We start from the raw sequence: 17,651 nt of genomic DNA, 5'->3' as shown, positions 1-17,651 counted from the left end.
ACGGCACCAGTATCTTGGTTATCATCATCACATACCTTTGTGTCTAACTTGTAGGTGAGCTGTTTGCATTCCAGCTTTAGACGCCTCGTTCGACTAGAAGAAACCTAACTTTCCACATTCAGCACACATGAATGAGAGTGTGTGCCAGGCAGCGGGCCAGCCCTGGGGCCCTGGCGGGCAGGAGGACATGGAAGCACTCACACTTCCCCCTGAGGTGACTCGTGCTCCAGCAGAAATGATTGTGACCATTCATGAACAAGCCAGAAAGTTCCATCTCATGGCTTTTACCAAGGCCTGAATCTGAATGGTCCACGCTGACAGATTAAGAGGAAGAAGCAAATCATCTGTCTAGTGACTGTGCCTGGCCAGTCACTGTCATCTTCTTGTCACCCACATTCAGATACCAGCACCAAAATGATGGCTGACACGCCCTGCTCACATGCTATGAGCCAGGCTCCGTTCCAAGCATTTTACATAAATTAACTCAGCTAATCCTCCCAGCAGCCCTTTAGGGTGTGGGTACCATCATTATCCATATTGTATGGATGAGGAAACTGAAGCACAGAGAGGTTAAGCATCCATTCCCGGTCACACAGCTAGAAGGTCTGGAGCTGGGATTAGAATTCCAACCCATGCCAGGCCCATGCTCTCAGCTTCCCCACTGTAAAACAGGATCGGTAGTTGGGTTCAGCGAGTTGATGTGGAAGGAGTTTTGCACGGTACCCAACATAGCAAGCACCAAGTGTTTGCATTCGTTATCACTTTATTTTACCCTCCTTCAGTGACTGCATGTCTAATGTTTAATGTTTAGTAATGATGTGATTATATGGTGTGGAATTACCTGGGCGGAAGAATTTGTTTTAACAGTTTCATAAATGACTTCAGGCATGAGTTTATTGAATCATTAAAGGGTCAAAGGATGGCTTAAATGTTTTCTTTATTTCCCTGCATTTTATGGCAATTTCGCGCTACCGAAGGATTTGTGAATTGCGTGTTTGCAAAGGTGCCCAGATGGATCCTTTGTGAATGTCGAGAGCTGTATGACAGAAGTGAGCTCGGCGATCCGGAGCAGCTTGGCCAGGGGCAAAGATGGGCACAGTTTCTGATGAGCCGCGCCAGGTCTGGGTATTGGGAGATGGGGCTTCCTGGGCGTAGGGATCCACGAGTGCAGAGACCCAGGGTGGGGAGAGCCGCACACAGGCTTGCCTAGAGCATGGGATGAAGCGAGGGGAGAGGTCGGGGGCGATGGGGTGAGACCGGATGGTGAAGGGCACTGGGAGGCAGACCAAGGAGCAGGGCTGTGAGGTGGGTCTCCTCCCTGCTCACCTCGGTGGGCCTCTCAAAGCGTTGGCTCTTGCAGGGTAGGGTTGGCGTGCCATTCACTGCTCTACCCCAGTGCCTGGGACAGTGCCTGACACGCAGTAGGGAGGCCCCCCCGGCCGTGTCGATGAGATGCCACATTCCTATTTCTGGTGGGCTCTTGCGTGCTCATGCTCATGTGTGGTAGACGGGCAGCTGGAATCGTGACAGAAGGGGCGGAGCAGAGCTCTCAGGTCGGACCATCCTGAGCTCTGTCGTCAGTTTGCAGGGAAGTAGCCTGGGGACCCCAGGGTGGGCGGAGCCCTGACTCTCAGAGGCGAGTCCCACTCACTTTCTAAACAGCGGGGAGAAGCACCGCTGCCTAGAGGGTGACGTGAGCATCAGAGAAGCGTCCGTAACACCCCCGCCCAGCGCCCGGTGAAGGAGATGCAGTGAAGGATGGCCGGCAGTACTGGGTCTCAGTGTCACCAGTACTGGGTCTCAGTAAGCCTTCGTTCAGTTGACTTGAAACTTGACTTGATTGTAGCCTTTCCAAAGGAGGTTCTGGAATCTTCAGATTCACCCTCATTCCTTGCCCAGAAAGAATGCTTGCATGGTAAGAGATCTCGGGTCGAGGCCATGCCACCAGGAAACCTGGAATTGTGCTATAACTCCCTCACCTCTGCAAACAGCATGCTGGGTTACTGATGCCAATTCGTCAACCGCTGAGACCCTGAGACCCCCCAGCAGATGAGAGTCGGCCTCTGGGGGTGCAGGGCCCGGGGAGTCGCGGAAGCCGGCCTCCCGATCCGGAGGCGGGAGGTCTGTGGCAGGATGCTTGCACACAGCTTCCACTTTATTTTCATCTGGATTTTTTAACGTTTTATCTTTTTCTTCTTTTGACAGGCAGTTTTCCTGCTGTTATTTTTAGCATTCATTTATTCACTGTAAATACAAATGAAGATACAGTACAATTAATTTCTTTGCTAATCAAAATATTTGATCAAATGAAGCAATTTTTCAATTCTTAGAAGTAATTATACTGTTCTTTAAAAGGAAGTGGAGGAATTCTTTACTGAGTATTTCTAATTAGGAGTTTTTGCTACCTGCTGTGTTCTTATTCTGTTTGAAGTTTTCAGGATTTTTTTTTTCCCTCCTGTGAGGAATCATGGGAAAAACTATGTAATTGTCTCCCTAAATATTCAGAACAGAACTTATTAGAAGCCTCGTGCTCTCTGTTAACTAATGATAACGTTCATAACAGTTAAATTAGTATACTGACATATTTCTGATCTGACAGCTGGAATGGACCTTGCTAAACCACGTTGTCTAACCTCTTGCTACCAGCCAGGTGACTGCCACCTTGCACACCCACAGGAGGGGTGTCACAAAGTCCCCTTGCAGTGTACCCACCATCAAGGAACACTGATGACCAAAAACCCATCCACATGAACAGCCTACTTTTTTTCTGTACTCTGAGCTCATTCCCTTTTATTTCTTACTAACTAGGAATTCAGAACTGTATCAGTCAGCTATTGCTATGTAACAAACCACCACAAAACCCCCACAGCAGTAAGAATTTATTTGGCTTTCACATCAATAGGGTGGCTAGTCTAGGCTGGCTCAGCTCTGGGGGCTTGACTGGTCATCTCTGTTCCACGTGACTCTCACCCTCCACCCTGGACCAATGCTGTGGCCAGGGTGTGTTCTGCTTAAAGCAGCACACAGGCACAGGGCGGCCTGCCCAGTCACACAAGTGCTTTTTAATTCTTTGGTCACGTTATACTTGCTAACGTTCCTTTGGCCAAAGCAAGTCATTGTGGCTGAACCCAAAGCCAAGGGATAGGGAGATATTCTCAGCCTCTTTAGTGGGTGGAACCCCAAAGTCACATGGCAAAGGATGTGGATACAGGGAAAGGTGAAGAAACGGGGCCTGGAATGCAATAAACCACAGGAAAACAAATGCAAATGCACATCTCCATTTCCAACCCTACTGGATTACAGTCGTGCATCGCTTGACAACGGGGTCACCGTCTGAGAAGTGTGTCGTTAGGCAATTTCATTGTTGTGCCTACATCATAGAGTGTACCTACAGAACCTCGATGGTCTAGCCTCGTACACACCTAGGCTATGTGGTACTGATCTGTAGGACTGCCGTTGTGGATGCAGTCCATCCTTGACCAGAACATCATTGAGCAGCGTGTGACTGTATTTGACAACGCGACCCACCCCTTCCCTCTTATGTGCTCTCCTCCCTGTCATCTGGAGAAGTTGTTTAGGATGCGATTTAGTGGCAAATTGATTTTCTAAGTCAGCCAAGAATGTGGCTGGACATAACTTGTTGATAGGAGACTAGAAAGTCTTTTCTGGCATCATCCCTTTAATAGAGCTGTTGAAACAGGAGTTCAATAAAACTGTGAATGTGAGCAAACAGGAGTTCAGGTTCTCTCGACTCAGGCAAAAATATCCGTAAAAGTAGCCAGCAGTAGCGGTAAGAATGGCAGCCCAAGTTTGCCCGGCATTGGGCCCAGCACCGTGCAGTGTCATTTTGTTGAACTCCCCAGCCCACCGTTGGAGATGGTTCTGTTTTCGTCCCCACTTTATCCCCATGAGGAGGGTGAGGCAGAGACGGTGTGTGTCTTGCCCAAGGTCACAGAAAGAGGTGGAGCTGAGCTCCTTTCAGCTCTCACCAACCCCAAAGCCATCAGGTGCTAGAGGGCCGTCCTTACCCTCAGGCCCATCCCCCTCTGTGGGACCAGTCTGGCCCTTGGCCAAGTTCAGCTTCATCCAGGGGGGTGGGACTGGATTGCTGGGGCCACTCCCTCTGGCTGTGCTCCCGAGCCCGGGCCACATCTGCCCTTCCTCACGTGCAGTGTGAGGCACTGAATGTTGGCAGGTCTGGCCTGAGCTGCTGGAGGACAGGCCATGGGCTTGGGGTCCCGGCGCTATGTGTGCAGGACTGTCCCCAGCTTGTCATTCGGCATGTTTGTGCCCTGCGAGAAAACCTGGTCAGAGCCAAAGACCGTGCCAGAGACATCAGGCCGCAGGAGGGAGAGGGGCCCTGGAGCTGGGGTGGGAGGGGCAGGCTCAAAGTGAGCTCTGCACAGGCTGGTGCTCCCCCACCTCTGACCCCACCCGGGCCGCCTCCCTCTGACCCCCCACCCAGGCCACCTCTCTCTGACCCCCCACTCTTTGGGGCCGCCCCATGGGTGCTTCCACGCAATGGGAGGATTTAGAACCACAGGTGGACACTCTGAAGCTGTGGCTTGCTTTTTACTAGACAAGATCTGTGGGGACGTTGAGACTGAGAATCCCTCCATAAAAGTGAGGCGTTACTGGGAGGCTGTTGGATGATTGCTTAGTCCGTATATAGGGACATTGTCTCTCTTACATGTTTTGCCAGCTTTATGGTGGAGTCGCGATGGGGGCTGGAATTTTCTTTTTGGCAATGGTGATCTGTGTTTCTCTGCGACGTCAGGGGGGGTCAATTGTTCGATCAAACAAGGTTCTATAAACACCCTTGAATAAATGAGAGAAAATTCCTTCGAAACATGTAAATCATTTTCTAATCAAGTCAGATCTAAAGTGCATAAGATTCCACTATCTTTTGTTTTGCACTTAAAAAGTGATCAGAACGGCCGTGCATACAGTTGTCAGGTGGGGAGGAACACGGCAGACGCAGGCCCAGCGGTTCCTGTTGAGAAGATCGTGTGGACCAGAGTGGCGCCTGATGGCCCGTCCCTTCCCACAGTCCCCCTCTTCCTGTCACAGCTGTAATTCCTGTCCTGAGGGTGCCTTTCTGTAAAGCGTAGTGAGCGTTGGAAGTGACATTTGCATCTCAAGATAGTGGTGTCTTTTCTGATTAGGAGAGACATTTCTTCTAGTTATAGAAGAAGCACTATTTTTCCCCATTCAGATATAATGATCACGTGAGAAGTGCCAGGGACACAAAAGCGCCAGACCAAGAGCCATCTGTTCCTCCCTGGCGTCTCCAGTCACTCGGAGCGACGCTGGCGGTGGCTGAGCGGCTTTGCTAAAAAGCGAGATGGGAACCAGAACCTGGGCGCCTGACAGATCCCAGCCTCATGCTGGTGCTGGAAGAGCCTGGAGGCTCTGCCCTCCGAGGCCAGTGGCTTCTCTGGGCGGTGGGGGTGGCAAGCGGTGTGGCTGTGTCCACGGGGCCTGGGGACCTTCAGGTCCATGGTTTGTCCCTTGTGCACCAAGGTGATGGCAGTGATGCTGCCAGGGGGTGGGGTTATTGGTGATCTTTGTTTTTCCTTTGTGCCTTTTTTGTAGTTTCTAAGTTTCCTATGTGAATGCACAATAATTACTTGCAAGCAACAAAAGAGTATCTCCAACTGGCAGCAACACTGCCTTGATGAGCAGAAGTTGTAGTCCAGCCACGCAGTGGTGTTGCTCCTGTTTCTCCTTGTAGTCCCCTTGCCTCCCCTCCTGGCCCAGGTGATGGGGAGGGGCCCTCTCCATAGCCTGGGCTCTGCCCACGACTCTGGTTACACGGAGGAAAGTGCTGGGTCTGCAGGCAGGCCCCTGGCGTGGAACTGAGTGCCGCCCTGTGTCAGTTCCCTGTCTCCGGGCATTGCTCACCCTCCCGACCTTCACGTCCACCAGCTGGCTGAGTGAGGACAGTCCCACCCCCGCCCCACCCCCCGCACCGCACTTCCTTCGCCTCCCACAGCAGTGGTTCCCTCCTTAGGAGGGCTGTTTCTGGTCAGCTGTGTCCAGGGCACAGGGCCCCCGTTACCCAGAGCACAGGTCACAGTTATACTCTCTGCTCACCTGTGAGACCCCACCTGGGCAGAGGCTTGAAGGATGACGTCTTCCCTCTGCCTCCCCAGTATCTAGAAAAGCTCCTGGCACACGGCAGATGTTCCACGGGTGTTTGTGAATGACTCAGTACAGGCATCACGGGTGTGGACTGCGTGTTCATCCTCTGAGGGCATTGCATGCATGTGTGTCACCCCCGGCACAGGTGCTCACTCGCCTCCAGGACCCAGTGTGACTCTGGTGTGACTCTGATCCCTGCACGGGTAGAGAGCAGGGGCCGGATTCACTTCCAGGCTGTCACACCAAGCAGGGCTCCCAGACCAGCCTCTCCTCAGCATCCTTTGCAACCACACTATCCCCACCCCACCCTTGCCCCTGACCCTGACCCTCAGGGAAGCAAGACCCCAGCTCGGGAATCCTAGTCACCCGCCTGCCTCTGCCCTGACTTACTCTTCCATTAAGAATATCGTTAATACTAGTGTGTGTGTGTGTGTGTGTGTCCATGAGTGTGATCATCTGGACCATTTTGTGGTCCCTTCCCACCTAGTGCATCACAAACAGTTTGCCGTATTATTAAATTATTGCTTGAAGCATTCTAAATTGCTGCATTGTAATCTATCTTATAGAAATATCATGTTTTAGTTAACCATTCGCCTGATGCTAGACATCCAAATTGTTGCCAATTTTTTATTTTTTGTAAATTTTGTTAATTTTGTAAATGATCCTGCAGTGATCATAATTCCATGAGCTCGCCTTGTTTATTTCCTTAAGGAGAAAACTAAAAGGAGAGGTGCTAACTCAAAGGATAGAAAGCTTTATGGCTTCAGATACCTTATTCCACCTTTTCCAACGCTGATATTATCAATCAAAATTTTGCCAGTTTCTTAGAAGAAGACAGCGGAATCTTGTTTTCCTTTCTATTTCTTTGTGTTGGGACAGGTTGGAACTTTGTTTTCTTTTTTTAGGAAGATTGGCCCTGAGCTAACATCTGCTGCCAGTCCTCCTCTTTTTGCTGAGGAAGACTGGCCCTGAGCTAACATCCATGCCCATCTTCCTCTACTTTATACGTGGGACGCCTACCACAGCATGGCTTGATGAGTGGTGCCATGTCCGCAGCCAGGATGTGAACCGGCAAACCCTGGGCTGCCAAAGCGGAACATGCACACTTAACCACTGCACCACTGGGCCAGTCCCGGAAATTTTTAACAGTAGATCCAGGGCTGCTGTCCAGAGCAGAGCGCAAGGATGCTGCCACCCCACTCATTTTATTGGTTGTGTCATTTTTATTGTATGGATGTACTGTTTCTTCATTCTTTCTTCGAACAAATATCGAGACCCCACTGTGCGCCAGGTTCTGTTCCAAGCACTTGGAGATTCAACAGTGAAGGAAAGACCATTCGTTTATTTCATGTTAGGATGAGAAAGACACTTAAGTGGTAATTGTATGGTAGATGAGAAAGCAGTCAGTGCAACAGAACAGAAGCAAGGAAAGGGGAGAGGGAATGTGGAAAGGGGCCCAGGGATGTTACAAATGCTGAAGCAAGTGTGAGAAGAGCAAGTGCAAAGGTCCTGCGGCAGGAACGTGCTCCCTGTCTATGAAGTGCAGCAGGAGGCCTGGTGGCTCTGAGCAGAGTGAACAAGGAGGAAAGCCACAGCAGTGAGGTCAGAGAGTGTTGGGGGCAGGCTGGAGGTCCATCGTGAAGCTCTCCCCAATACTCTGAGCCATATGTGAAGCCATTTGAGAGTTTTGCTTGATCTGATTTTCATTTTCAAAAGACCATCCTCAGAAGAAAACGACTATGGCTTTTTGATTATGGCTCTGCCCTCGTTTACCCCTCCATCCAGAGAACAAGTCTTAATACTTGTGTGTGTGTGTGTGTATGTGTGTGTGCACATGAGTGTGCATGCTTTAAAAAGATTGTCCTCAGAGGCAAGTGATTGAGGGTGGAAGCAGGGAGACTGTTGCAGTAACCCGTGCAAAAGATGATGGTGGCTTGGCCCAGGAGGTGAGGATGGGGTGGTCACCTTCTAGATGCATACTGAAAGCAGAACCGTTGGCATCAGTGGGTGGTTTGGATGTGGGTAATAGAAAGATATGTTGCAGATGACTCCAGGCTCAAGCTGCTGGAAGGACAGTTTCTGGAAAGCAGAGGACCATGTTTTGAAGTTGATGATTGACGAGAGAAGAAGGAATTTTCCTTTATAAAACCTGGATAGTCTCTCTTGCCTAGCAGGGCACTCTTACCCAAGGTGACCTTTGAGTCAGCCGTGCCCTTCTCTGCTGCTTTCAAACGCTGTAACAAATAGGCCTTGTGATGTCATGGCTCGGCCACCGGAGAGGCTCACTTCTCACTCACTCCCAGCCTGAGTAGGTGTCAGGGACTTATTTGTGTATTTCTAGACCTGGCGGTACTGTTATGATTACATCCAGTTTAGGACATTTTATCTGGTGAGTCAAAAAGTTCGTTGCTAGCCCTTTCCAAACATTTCTCGGCAATTCTCACATATTCATTTTTCTATATCACCTTTAATATCTCAATGTCTAATGATTCCTCCAAATAGCCATTGAGATTTGTATTAGAATTTTATTAAAGTTATTTCTAATTGGGGCTAGGTTTTATCTTTTGAAATGGAGTCTTCACATCCAGGAACATAGTATGTGTCTCTTTTGATTCCAGTCTTGTTTTAACAACCCCCAATAGAATATGTATCGCTTTCTTTGTATAAGTCTTACACCTTTCATAGGAAATTTATCCTGAGGTATTCAATAGCTTTGTCATTAACGTGAATGTGGATTTTTTTTTGCAGTAAAATTTCTTTTTTTTTTTAAGATTGGCACCTGAGCCAATATCTGTTGTCAATCTTATTTTTATTTATTTTTAATGTTTTAATTTTTTTTTCTTCTCCCCAAAACCCTCCAGTACATAGTTGTATATTTTAGTTGCAGGTCCTTCTGGTTGTGGCATGTGGGATGCCGTCTCAGCGTGGCCTGATGAGCGGTGCCATGTCCTCACACAGGATCCGAACCAGCAAAACCCTGGGCCGCCGAAGCAGAACGTGGGAACTTAACCGCTCAGCCACGCCAGCCCTACAATTTCTAACTAGTTATAATTACTATAAAAAATGATATTGCTTTCTTGTATTTTTGGCTTGAATCCAGCCACTTTCCTAATTGTCTTGAGATTTTCTAGTTGTACAATTGTATCCACAAATAATGATAAATCTTGTTTTTCAATGTTTATACTGTTTGCTTCATCTTCTTGTCTTATTTCAAAAGCTGGAGCCTCTAAAGAGGTGGGCAGCAGACTGACAGTGGGCACGCCCGTCTTGTTTCTGACTAATGGAAGTGCTTTACTGTTTCAACCATTCAGTGTTTGCAGGTAGAGTCTGATTAATGCTCTCATGTTTGGGATGGTCGTTTTATTTCTATATAGTTTATTCATTCTATTCTATTCTATACCAGGCTGCTGAATTTTGTTAAATGCCTTTTTGCCGTTGTTGACATGTGACCCTTGCTAATGTGAGGAAGTGAACGATTTGTTTTTCTTCGATTTGAAGGATTCTTATATTGGAATAAACCCTCATTGATTTTGGTGTGTCATTTTTATTTTTTTTATTTTTTATTTTTTTAAAGATTTTATTTTTTTCCTTTATCTCCCCAAAGCCCCCAGGTACATAGTTGTATATTCTTTGTTGTGGGTCCTTCTAGTTGTGGCATGTGGAACGCCGCCTCAGCGTGGTTTGATGAGCAGTGCCATGTCCACACCCAGGATTCGAACCAACGAAACACTGGGCCGCCTGCAGCGGAGCGCGCGAACTTAACCACTTGGCCACGGGGCCGGCCCCTCAGTGTGTCATTTTTAAATATGATGCTAAATATTCCTAATGGGTTTCTTTTTATTTTTTAAAATGTCTTTGCGTTAATGTCCATAAATTAGACTGGTTTATTTTTTTCAAGCGTTTTCTTTACCATATTTTCATAATACTATGTATCCCTCTTGTGTTCTGGAATAATTTGACTAATGTAAAAATTACCTATTTCTTAAAAGTTAGATTCGGCCTGCCCGCAAAATCTCCTGGGCTTGACACCTCTTTAGTGATAGATGGTAGGTCTTTTAACTGCTTTGTACATTTCTTTTGTGGTCACCTGTCTATTCAGGCTTTTCTCTTAAGTTAAATTTAGTCATCTATATTCTGCTAGAAAACAATTCCATTTCCTCTGGAGTTTAAAGCATATTAACCTAATGTTGCTTACACTGCTTTGTTAGAATTCTTCCATCTCTGTTATTAGAATAATAGTATTTCCGATTCGTTTTGTGTTTTAACACTTTCAAGGAGGACTCACATGCACCATCTCGTGTGAGCCTTCGTTCCTCCTGGATGGATGAGGACACTGAAGGGGAAAGTGGTTAGTGTGCCAGGTCACACAGCCAGTTAGAGGCAGAGTCTAGACTGGACCCGGGACTCCCGCCTTCCCGTGCTGGATGCGTCCACCTGTGTTCTCTCTGGTTATGTTCACCTTGGGGCCCATCCTCCTCAGGCCCCAAAGGTGCCACAAGAGGGAGGACAGGCTTCAAGCATGACACTACATCCAGAAAAGGGTCCTCCAGTCTCTGAAGACCGACATCCCCTGGAAGGTTTAGGGAAATGCCTGTGTATTTAGATACGGGGGCTGCATTTTCAACTGCCTGAAAATGTATAAGATGCATCAGGAACATCACTTTATTCTCTAGAATGAAAAAAAAAGGGCACTCACCTACTTTGCAAATGGCTCCAAACAGACGTATTTAAAAGCTTCTGTTAACCTTTGGGTGATCGAGGATGCGATGGGCTGTGGTTTGAGTGTAAGTGTGTGTATTCACGTTTTTCAGGATATTCCCAGCAGCATACTGTGTTTGATACAATTTTATAAAGTAACATTATGCAGACTTCTCTGTCCTAAAGGATAGTCACATACAATACATATGTTCCTGTGAAACTGCTGAAAATGAATCATGACCAAGTTTTAATACTAGCTGGGGGATTAGGTGTGGTAATCTGGTAAAGGTCTTAGCACGTGCTGGCACTATGTAAGAATTGTTATTACAGCTAACAGTCACGACAGGTTTTCATGTGGGGAAACCCAGGGTATCTCAATACAGCCTGGTACAAGGACAGCTTTAATGTATTGTCACCCCTAGGTTCTCACGGAACCGAGTCCCCCTCCCATATCTCATAGCCACACCCTTTCCTCTGACTTCAGGAGCCGATCTGTTGATGCAGCAACCACAGGGCGTTTTCTAATTGCAGCGAGTATGTGCATTTCAGGGCCGCTTCCCTGGCACTGCCCATTCCCCTTGCAGGAGGCTCAGGACTCACTGCCCCCACTGGCTTCGCCCTTTGAGCTCCAGTCTCCCAAACCTGACTTCTTTGTGGAGCCCAGTGCCCCCACTGCCCACTCCTGATGGCTCCAGGATAAACACAGAGAGCCTTGTCATCTTCAGCATCTGTTGACGATCACTAAGGAACTTCTTCTTGCCTGTTATTCCTGTTGTCCCGTGTGTCCACCACAGTGATCATCAGCAGATGCTGAACATGGGCTGCAGTCCTCTTCAGGCCCCTCCTAGCTCACCTCGCATGAGGCCTCTTGCCAGCACATAAGCCTAAACAGGCGTTACGAAGATCCTTCTGTTGCCTCCCTTTCCTCTTGGCCCATTCCTCCTCCCTCCAGACAGCTGTCCCTGAGCCCAGGCTGAGGCTGTCCCTCCCCCAAGCTCCCAGCACCATGGACAGCGTCACGAGGCCCTGAGCGCGCCTCCCAAGGCCCAGGTGCACCTGCCCAAGGAGGGGTGTAGGACCTGCCCCATTACCCCACAGCTTCCCACTGCATGCATTCGGCACTGCCCAGGATTGCATCTCCGTGGGTCTCAAAAGCTTCAGACTAAAGGGGACACTTACCAACAGTGCAGCATAATGGAATAAAAGTGACCAAAACTGCCTTCCAAATTTTAACTGCTGTGAGAGTGTCAACTGAACTGATGTCCAGAAATGAAAGCAGTCAGGGTACCATCCCCATTACCACTCAGAGCAGGCACTCTCCAAGTGTTTGTTAAACGAACCAAAACGCAGACTGAATGGGCGAATGGGCGCTCACTGCCCAGGGCCTGGCTCGCACGTTGCCCTGCCCGGTGGGACTCACTCGCTTTTCCTCCTTCTTCCCGGCAGGCCAGCCCAGGCGTCCACTTCAGCTAAGTCTGAGCTGAAGCAGGATCCCGTTTAGACCTGCTGCTGGGTCTCATTTGTCTCCTGGCTTATCTTCCTCACTAAGCTGGGCCTCCCGGGTCTTGCCATGGGTGATGGGCCCAGAGCCAAGAAATGATTTATTATTTATTAAATGGATCAATTTTCCATTCTGTTTTGCCCAGACTGCTGCTGAGTGGGCTGAGAAAATGCCCAAAGGCCCGCCACCCAGGTCCTCCAAGGAAATGGCGAACCAGGAGATCCTGGCACGGCTCCACAAAGCAGTGACTTCCCATTACCACACCATCGCCCAGGAGTTTGAGAACTTCGACACCATGAAAACGCACACTGCCTCCCGGGATGAGTTCAGGTCCATTTGTACTCGCCACGTCCAAGTTCTGACGGATGAACAGGTAAGAAATGCATTTGGTTTATCATTTTAAGCAATGTCGAATGAGCATCAGGCCGGCCATTCCCCAGAGTGTAAAGAGTTGAAGGCTGTCCTCTATTTTCAAAATACTTGAAAGCTTTTGGGGGTTTTTGCTCTTCCTGCTGTTGTTTGTTTTAAATCTTCCTGAAAACTCGCAGGAGCCTTCTGTTTATCTAACAGGCATGAATTGCACCATTTCAATCGGGGTACAAATAATGTCACTTTTATTTTTAAAATCAAGTTGAACTTGGCTCCAGCTACCACTCTCCTTCCTTCTTGCCTGGAGCATCCCTGGGCCTGTGTGATCCAAGGAGGCGGCCAGTCTCTGCCCGCCCCTGAGCAGGGGACTGCCGCCTGTGCCTGGCTCCGCTCCTCCCGCCACCCCCAGCTCCCTTGTTCCCCTCCCTGGTTGTGCTGCTGATGCTTCTGGATGCTCTGGGGTACTGCTCCAAGCTCTGTGACATGCCCACCCCCAGCAGGCTTCCTCACTGTCCACGGGCTGGACACAGGCCATCCTCTCTGAGGTCCCCCTGCCCATCACAGAACTGCATGGCAGAGTCTCTCCTCCCCAAGCACTGAGCTGGGCTCTTTCTAGCTCAAAGCTCTGGCCACCTGCTGCCCTGGGCCTCCTTGGCACTTCATGACCTTCGGAGGCCAAGAGCACCTCCCGAGGAATGACGTCCCAAGGGCCTGTCTTGCGTACTGACTTCCGTCAATAATCATGCTAAATGCCGGGGTTGGGGGACCAGCACCCTGGATTGCTTGTTCCTCACTGTGCCCCAAACGCCAAAACTACCCAGCACCTCGCGGGTGCTCAGCAAGTCCCGGTGAATGGATGGTGTCCACGCTCCCCACCCTCACCCCGACAGCCCAGTGGCTGAACAGCCAGATAATACGGAGCACCAGTGACCCCATCGCAGAAACAGATCTCCCTTCACTCCAGAAGACGCACTGCCGCAGCACCCCCGGTTCTCAATGACTCGAGACCCCATTCCCAAGAATGACTCACGTGAAAAATGAAATCCAAACTATGCACAGAAGCAACTTTCAGAAGCTTCCCTCCTTCCTCCTGGTTCCGCCCAGGCTCAGCCCAGGGAGCTTCCTGCAGATGCCCCGTGGGAACGTCCCCCTTCGCTCTCCCAGGCTGGGCCACTCCTACCTCAGGGTTCCTCTTCTCAGAGCTGCAGGGCAAGACTGACAGTATTCACAGGGACGGGTGACCGTCACGCCCGCCCCCATCCCCGCTCAGGCCTCTGAACTCACCACCCTAAAGAATGAGTTTGTTAAAGGCGCTAATAATATGAACGTCAGATATAACCTCCCTAAAATATCACCTTTTTTAGGCATCATCACTTTTGCGAAGCAAAATAAAGTACTGTTTCCAAATGGAGCACGCAAGCCAGCGGGCTCTCTGTTTGTAAATTCTGCTCTGTTACTATAAATGAATAGAGACTTTAAAATTAATACGGTTGCAGTTATTATCCTATAGGGCCAACTTACAAAGGTTTTACTAATAAAGGTTTTACTAATAAGGATTTTTTATTTCGTCTAAATGAGTAAAATTTTACTCTAATTATAGATATAAATTAATGACACACTGGCATATCTGGCTTTCGTAATGGAGAATTTGATTTTAATTGTCCACTAACAAAGCTTCACCGTCCCCAGCACATCGAGCTCCCCACCGCCGACAGAACCAAGCACTTATTTTTAAAGGCTGCTTTCTAAAAAGACGTGGTCACAGCTCAGATACAGTCTGCATCATCGACAGCATCAAAATCTGGTGTAACTGCCGTGGTTTGAGTTGGGTGATGATTAGCAAAAATTGTGCTATATTTGGGAAAGATGCTTCTGGATACAGGCTGGTAAACGGAAAGCAAGAGCCCCAGAGATCCATATGTTTTCTCCTCGCATGAGTTACTTAGCCAATGACCTTCTTGGTGGAATGGCACAGTGTCTGGCACAGTAAGATGCAGAAGTAATTTGCACTCAACATGTGTAGACCCCATGCCGTCAGCTGGACAGTCCCAACCGTGTCAGATGGCATTCAAGTACAGGTTTCATGACTTGGTTCATCTACATTATAAAAACGTAACTCATCTTAAAAAAATCCAACCATCGTGAATCTGAAGGGCCCGCTTTCTCGACTGCCAGAGCTCTAAAGTGGGGGAAGTGCCACATCTTTTGGTGTAATTAGCCTTTCAAAAAGGAGAGCAACTTTCAGAGCAGATGGAGTTGGAAAATGATGGGTCTTCGTGGCTCTGCATAAAGCGAGTTATAAAAGGCTGTCTGTCGGAACTGGGTCCACTTGGGTATTGCTTAAGAAGATAGAGACCTACAGGGAGAGCCTCTCCTGGCGAGGCAGTTTAGGTCAGTCCCAGTGACTGCGTGAGGACTGAACATGCCGCCGTATTAGGGAAAGGAACCGTTAAGTATGTCTGAACATTTCAGATGTGGGGTTTCTAAAACAGACACCCCCAGGAAGTGAGAACGATGCAGGCAGAGAACAAAACAACCCTTCAGGCGGGCAGACTTAGGTTTCAACCCTGCTTCTGCACTAGTCCAGCTGTGTCACCTGGGACAAATTACTCAGCCTCTCTGAGCTTTAGCATCCTCTCCTGTGAAATGAGAAGGCACGTACTCCCCAGGTCCTCCAAGTGTCCTCCACTCTGAGCAGTTGCAGTTCAGCCTTGCTCATCTTTGTTCGCTGCCGTCTCTCTGTCCCTCCCCCCGTATCTGGCCAGGCCAATTCTGCCTTCTGAACTCACTTCAAGCCCAGTGAAGCCTTTGCTGACCACACTTTACCGGGAGCTGCCCACGCCCCACTTTGCCCTCCCCACTCCATCTGGAGGTCTCTATCTAACCAAGCCCCTGGACACGCTTGCATGTCCTTTGGCCAGAGCTGGCTGTCCTGGCTGTGCAGTGAGTACCAGAAGGTAGCGTGCATCCCCTCCTTCACCTTTTGGGGGCCCTCTGTGCGCAAAGTGGTGACATTAGTCCCAGGCGACCAAGGCAGACCTGCTGCCTGCTTCCTTTGAGCTTGCGTCCAGGGAGGTAGAGAGAGGTCACGCACCAGCTGTATATTATTTATGTAATTACATGCCATTCCCTGCTGTGAGGGTGAAGGGGCATGCAGCACGCGGGGAGAATTAAACACGGCCAGGCCCGGACCAAGCGGTCGGGGCAGTTTCCCTGAGGATGCGGTGCTGGGATTGCGGGAGTTGCCTCCGAGAGGAGACAGGAGAGAGAGAGACAGCGGCACAGGCAGAGGGAACATTCCGGAAGCAGGGGCAGTGGGAGTGCTGTGTTAGGTGGCGCTGTTGCCAGCGGGCCAGTGGTCACAGCACCCCGCCACAGACCCAGACTGCCATCCAGGGTCTGCGTTCTTTTAGGAAAAGACAGACAGTAAACCAAGTAAGTCAGACACGTGTATGTTGGATGGTGATAAACGCTATAGAGACCAAAAAAGCAGGAGAGAGGGTAGTGATGGGGAACTGGGGAGGGAGCCCGCGAGCAGGGCATCCGGGGAGGCTCCTGAGCAGGTAACGTGAATAAAGAGCTGGGTCAGGTGGGCCGCGGGGAGCAGAGGGGCTTGGATCGTGGATGCGTTTCAGGATTGCAGCCGACAGAATTTGCTGATGGATGTGGGTGTGAGGGGGGTGGGAGCAGAGGATGAGGACCCGGAGCAGAGAAGAGCCGTGGACAGGCGGGCGCTGCGGGTGGACGGGGTGGGGAGGGAGGTCAGTCGTTGGGGCTTCCCTGCTCCATCTGCCCACAGCACAGCCTTTATCCTGCTCCTGCCGCTGCTTCACTTTTCTTTCTGCAAAAGTGCGTCTTCACCTGCTCTCCCGGGAGGAGTAAACCTGAGGGCTCCCCCTTTCACCCTCAGTCTTAAAGCTAGTTTGGCTGGGGACAGAACTGTAGGTCCAAGTTGTCTTCCCCTGACCCTGGAAGAGATCTCTCAGTTGTCTTCCGCCATCTCTTGGTGCTGATGAGACGTCTGCTAATCTTCACGTGCCTTCCGGGCGCCAGGGCCCAGGGAGGAAGAAAGGCAGGGGTGAGCCCCTTTGGCCAGTTCGTGCTGCCAAAGCCCTGTGACGAGCCGAGTGGGGAGGTGCAAGGAGGAGGACAGGAGCGGGAGTGTGTTCTGATGAGTCCTGGCACCCCACCCGCAGCCGCCTGGGCGTGTCCCCTCACACGGCCCCCACTGCCAGGTGCTCCTGGAGCAACCTCGGCCTGGTCCTAGGGGCTGGGCGCCTCCTGCCTTGGCCTCAGGGCTTTGTCCTCAGGCACCAGGGAAGTTCTGTGCCATTGGCAGCACAGGCCGGTTCCGGCTCCACCTGGCTGCCTCTGTTTCCACCTCAAGTAATGAGTTGGTGGTTTGATACTAATTGCCCACCTCCCACGGGGGCATCTGTCCCTGTTCCTGAGAGGGTACCACCCCCACCACCTGTGTCACACCCTCGCTCCTGTGGGCCACACCCCCACTGGCATCTACTGTCACGGATTTCTTTCCCATTTCTGTTCAACGCAATTCCCCTGCTGTGTTTGAACAAGACGGTGCATTTTAAACACAGTTTCCATCTCTGCTGAAACTCCCCATCTGTTCGTGCATGTCCCGCACCCCCTCTACTGGGTCCGTTAGCGTCTTAGCCGTAGCTGTTTTGAAGTCCTTGTCTGGTAATTCCCGCTCTGGGCTCAGCTCTGAGTCTCGTCTGTTGATTGCTGTCTCTCCTGGCAGTAAGTCAGTTTTCCTTTGTTTGTGTGTCTCAACTTTTCTTAATCGAATGCCAGACACCAGGTGACGAAGAGTGGAGACTGCGGTGTAAATAGCACGTCTGCCTGAAACGGGCGCCGCTCTTCTATCAGGCTGTGTGTGCTGGGTGCTGTTGAGTGTCCCTCTGGTCGGTAACTGAGC

At 50.0% G+C, this 17,651-nt stretch overlaps 1 protein-coding gene across 6 annotated transcripts in view; it reads left to right on the top strand.

Annotated features, from left to right (window-relative positions):
* EFCAB6 (EF-hand calcium binding domain 6) overlaps positions 1-17,651 on the top strand; it is a 231,704-nt gene that overhangs the window by 199,420 nt on the left and 14,633 nt on the right. For all 6 annotated transcript variants that reach the window (XM_070600030.1, XM_070600034.1, XM_070600028.1 and 3 more), the window contains one exon: positions 12,489-12,716. In XM_070600030.1, coding sequence (XP_070456131.1) covers positions 12,489-12,716 — 228 coding nt within the window. The remainder of the gene's footprint in view (positions 1-12,488; positions 12,717-17,651) is intronic.

This window comes from Equus przewalskii, chromosome 29, assembly GCF_037783145.1.
Source record: "Equus przewalskii isolate Varuska chromosome 29, EquPr2, whole genome shotgun sequence".
Lineage (NCBI taxonomy): Eukaryota > Metazoa > Chordata > Mammalia > Perissodactyla > Equidae > Equus > Equus przewalskii.
This window is presented reverse-complemented; position numbering and strand designations above follow the sequence as displayed.